Source organism: Poecilia reticulata, linkage group LG7, assembly GCF_000633615.1.
Source record: "Poecilia reticulata strain Guanapo linkage group LG7, Guppy_female_1.0+MT, whole genome shotgun sequence".
In the NCBI taxonomy this organism is placed as follows: domain Eukaryota; kingdom Metazoa; phylum Chordata; class Actinopteri; order Cyprinodontiformes; family Poeciliidae; genus Poecilia; species Poecilia reticulata.
Window position 1 is genome coordinate 18025933 of NC_024337.1, and position 5000 is coordinate 18030932.

The window sequence follows — 5000 nt, forward strand, 5'->3', positions numbered from 1 at the left end:
TTTTCGGATAGAGACGGTAATAAGCACGACGCCGAGGTTGACGTTAGCTTTAGCTGTATAGTCAGTAAAGGGCTATTTAATTTATTTGAAGAACATGCAAACTTCAATCTGCTCTGGAKMAAAATCTAAGTTACTCATAATGGTCAGAGCTCGGCTGAATAATTTCATAGCACTCCCGGGACCTTTAAAGTTGAGATTGGTATTTGGAAAACGATTATTTTTTTAARACACAAAAAAGTATGATCTCAATCCTTCTTGACATAGTTTAGTTACAAAATAACAGTGTGTGCTTAAAAGAAACTGACAAGCCTTTTAGAATAATGTAGTCTAAGTCTAAACAGTCTAACTCTAAGATTAACTCAAATAATTTGGTGGTTAAATAAAAAGATGAGAAAACATTACAGTTTCAATGTTTTTAAGTGTTTATATATTGTATATTTCATTATGAAATAACATATTAGAGCTTTGAATGATGACACACCTGGTCACACTAAGTAATTTCCTGAAAGACTACACAAGAACTGAAGTGTCAAAAATATTTAATATTTTAAAAAGRGATAAATATGAAACTTTGTGCAAAAAATATTTTAAAGACTAAAATTAAAAAAAATATATGAGTTAAGTTAATTAGTTAACKAAGTCAACAGAAAAAATCAAGCCACTCCTAAAAGTAAATATACAAAGAAACGTGCACTTTGTGTACATTAAAYATTAAAAGGTCAAGTGCGTTTACTCAATTTCGGAACCGATCAGAGGTACAAACACCCGATAGCGCTGTGGTTTAATCTGCAGTACCATAATGGTACATAAGAGGGCGCCCCTGTGCCTTCACGTTTTCAGCGCGCGTTTGACACTCGACCCCTCCGCGAAACGAGGGAAGCAGGTGGGTTGGGAGGAAGGGGAGCGGCTGTTCGCTAAACCAAACCTGGTACCGCCGCTAACTAACGTGATCAGGAGACCRCTGTTGCTGAGCGCWCCTCTGGAAGCAGCAAGGTGGCGGTTTTGGGGCGGCAAGCGAGCTCCATCGTTGAAATAAAACTGCGAGGTGAGTACGTAGTTTGGCTGCTGATGGCTGACTATCCGGGCTAATTAGCTGGTCTGATAGGATTCAACTGGGAGASAGAGAGAGAGCGAGAGATCTCTGTTTACTTTGGCTTTGAAAAAGTATCRGATTTAGATGCTTGATCTCCTAACACTTCTAGTAAGYCTACAYCATGGCTTCATTTGCTGTGTACATCACATTAAGCTAAGCTACCGATGCTAACAGTCTGGTCAGTGTCCTGTTTCTCTGTACCGGTGTCGTGTTCGGTTCTGCGTCCCTGTCAGGCGATCTCTTATCATTTATATAACAGGTTAGTCCAAGAAAATACGTAATATACGATTGAATTCTTGTATTCGATGCTAAGAGAGACCGCTTCGTGAGCTGGTAGCATCAGATGCTTTCAGGATGACTAACTAACTGCATCATCTGGGCGCTGGACAACAACCGGGGCATCTGGTGCATCCATCTTCGGTCAAATGGTGTCGACGACTCCCCACGTCAAGGGAACATAAATCCACTTTTTTTTAAAATTTTTAAATAGTACTTTGTTCTGTAGCTGGCATCTGTAATTCTATAGTTTGGAAGCCAAAGTCTGGCAGATGCGAGAGGATTGAGCTCAGCCATCTCACTGCAATAATGGGATCCAGTTTCTGTCTGTCTGTCGCTGGTGATCACAGGAGTCATTCATGCCGAGCTTTAAATAATTTGAACAAGTCTAATGTGCTGTTTCTGAACGCAAACCCTTCAGTTTTACCTTAGAGCATAAGCAGAGTCAGCACTGAAACATGAGATGCACATGAAATGCTTACAGTTTGGTAATTTCAGACTTTAGCCTCACCAAGCAGAGGTTCAAGTTAAAACAATTTCTAACTCRACTATTAACAATGTTAATGTTTGCTATTCTAGTAAAGTTGAGGCACTGGGTAAGCTATACATAAAGAYGTAATGAAATGATTTGCAAATTACATAAMTTGTGACTTGCAGGTAATAAAATGTAGCTTATTTGGTGCTGATTTTGAAGTTTAAAATTAGTTTTTAACAACTCTCTGTCACAATAATACATGGATGTTAAATTATCCCAGAAATTATTATGTTAAATGATAACATTGTTGTTTTGAGGCAATTTTCAAATAACACAATGGTAATGTCGTAATAATGCAAGTACACGCTCTCAAAGATCAACAAACTTTTAATTTCTAGCAAACATTTAACACTAGAACTGGAGGAAATTGTCTATATCTAAAATAAATAAACAAAACAACAAATTAAATGGATACTGAAACACAATTTTACCCCAAAACGGGAAAACGTTGAGACCGATGCACCAGACTGGAGCCTTTCGTCTTTGGTAGAAAGAGAGAGAAACAATCAGTCATGCAAATGGAAATKATCAAGTGTGTTTTTATTCATCATGTGGTTGATTTATTCCTTCAGTTTTACTATGAATATATAGAGCAGAAAATGTCTTGAAACCCAACTAATGAACTGTTAAAAACATGGCGCAACTAATGTTGCCTTTTATGATGTGTACCACCAGATATGCAGGTGTTTTTTATTGCAATTTATTTTGATTTACCTGACCAGACAACACGTTTCCACTCAAACTCGTCCTTTTTAAATCGGCTTTTTCTCAGCGAGGACTGCAGCGTTCGCATATGATTTCTTCTCTGCATGGCAGAGATTTAACCTACATTTGCGGATGGCTTGGCAGGCTGTTTACAGACAATTTGTGAAAGCCCGTCTAGCATTGTTAGCAACAGAATCATCCAAAGTGTCAATGCTGTGCCTCTCGTTTGCAGGGCGGTGGTTATGAGGGTGGAGTAGTGAGGGTGTGGCAGCGGATCGTCGGCAGATAAGCGCGAGGCCGGGTAAAGATGTTGGAGACGGACGCCGACCCGGCGGGTGGCGAGGTCGAGGAGGACGTAGAAGCAGACATGGGCAGCAGAGACTTGAAGGCCGAGGTGATGCGGCTCACGCTGGAGCTCCAAGAGGCGACGGAGGAAAAGCTGCAGGCCGCTCGGTACGGCCTGGTGGTGTTGGAAGAGAGCGCCGCCCTCAAGATGAAACACACGCAGCTGGAAGAGGAACACGAATCCCTGAAGCTGGAGCTGCAGCAGCTCAGAGAGGTGAGRCGAATGTGTTCGCCATCAATGTTTTAAATGATACAATCATCAACAAACTCTTAACTAAAACGTCCCAGGTGAATTKTTTTGCAATGATGACATAATCATTTGATCCAGCATGTGTGATAGATTTACAGCGATGTGCTTCCATGACCTTTTAATCCCAGACTCAAAAGTCAGTAATCCTCCATTTATAAATGTTGTTTTGTGATATAACTATTAGCCAACAGGATAGTTTAATTCTACAATGCTGGCAGAAATGCAAATAACATAACGGTGCTATCTCACTGCTCCTAYTGATAATTTGAATTTTCACAGCTTGGTGCGGCTCGCAGCGTTTCTCAGAGCCGTTTAAAAATTTMTCTTTTTCCTCTTTATATTTGCGCCTGTATGAGGCATATATTTAAATTTGTATTAATTACACTTTAGGAATTATTCCACTAAAATAAAGGCTTGGCTTCATTTGTGGCCTAAAAGGAAATTCAACTTTATAATGTAATGTCCATGTCGAGAGGAGCCAGGTGAGGTGGCTCGGGCATCTGATCAGGACGCCTCCCTGGAGAGGTGTTCTGGGCACGTCCCACCNATCATTTAAATCTAACCTCAAGAACAGAACAAAGACCAAGTCAAAATGAAAAAGCGGTGTGTGTCAAGCTAAGTATATCGTCGCTGGTTTCGTAACACTTCAGAGGGGAAGTAGCAAAAAGGTCATCRTATGATTAAATGAAATGTTCCCACACCTATATGCTGCATATGCAGAAGTTGTGGCCGTTTGCTCATCTGTGGCATAAAAATGTGTTTGCACAATGTAYCRGAACATTTTGAGCCACATAAAGACGGTTACAAAGTTRGCCTTCTGTCACCTGAAGAACAGTTTCAGGAATAGAGGACTAATGTCTCAGCAAGATCTAGAGAAASTCATCCATGCCTTTATCTTTAGTCGCATYGATTACTGCAACAGTGTCCTCACAGGTCTGCCTGAAAAATCAGACAGGTGATCCAAAAYGCTGCTGCTCACGTTCTGACTAAAACCAGGAAGACAGTGCGCATCACCCCAGTTCTAAAGTCTCTACACTGGCTCCCTGAAGCTCAGAGAATGGACTTTAACATACTGCTGTTATTTTATGAATCACTGAATGGCTCAGCACCACAATACATTATAGATCTGATGTTGCATCAACCTTCCAGACCTCTCAGGACTTTGTATTTTTTGTTTTTATGATGTAMAGAACTTTGAACTGCCTTGTTACTGAAATGTGCCAACAAATAAATTTACTGATCGATCGATTGATTGAATGTCAAAGCATGGATCTTCTCACACCTGAGAGTCCAATAAATTCGGTTTGATTGAGACCAAAATTGCAACATTTGTTTCAYTTTCAGCAGGTGGGGTTTGCTTTTATAGTCCACTGCGTCAAACGAWCAGAACCTTTTGAAAAACCTGTTCCCTCCTCGCCTGTGGTGGCGCTGCACCAAGAACTACTGAAGGAAACGACATGAAAACCTCCATAGAAGACAAGAGCGCAACTTCCTTCTTCATGAAATGTAAATAAAATGGAGTGGTGAGATTTTAAAGGTTGTAGGCTTTCAATTGAGTCGTTGACAAATAATATTACATTAGTTTAAAAAAGTACTTCCATCACAGCAGTTTTTAAAGCTTTTACTTACCATATTACTTGGGTCACAGTGGTCTATCTGCTGATGAGAAGTATTCACATCTCCTAAAATGATGACATGGCTGGAGAACAGAAAAGACAGTTTAGAAATTTGGTAGAAAGAAGCAGAGGAATAGCAGATTTTCTGTAACAGAGCAACAGGAAGTGGAAAATTAAGTA

The 5000-nt window shown here is 40.1% G+C and overlaps 1 protein-coding gene across 1 annotated transcript in view; it reads left to right on the forward strand.

Moving 5' to 3' along the window:
• The first annotated feature begins 828 nt into the window (after positions 1-828).
• Positions 829-5000, forward strand: part of LOC103467950 (protein bicaudal D homolog 2) — a 30274-nt gene continuing 26102 nt past the window's right edge. Inside the window, exons 1-2 of the mRNA XM_008414711.2 lie at positions 829-1045; positions 2842-3168. Of these exons, the coding sequence (XP_008412933.1) occupies positions 2917-3168 (252 nt within the window). The 5' untranslated portion in view covers positions 829-1045; positions 2842-2916. The remainder of the gene's footprint in view (positions 1046-2841; positions 3169-5000) is intronic.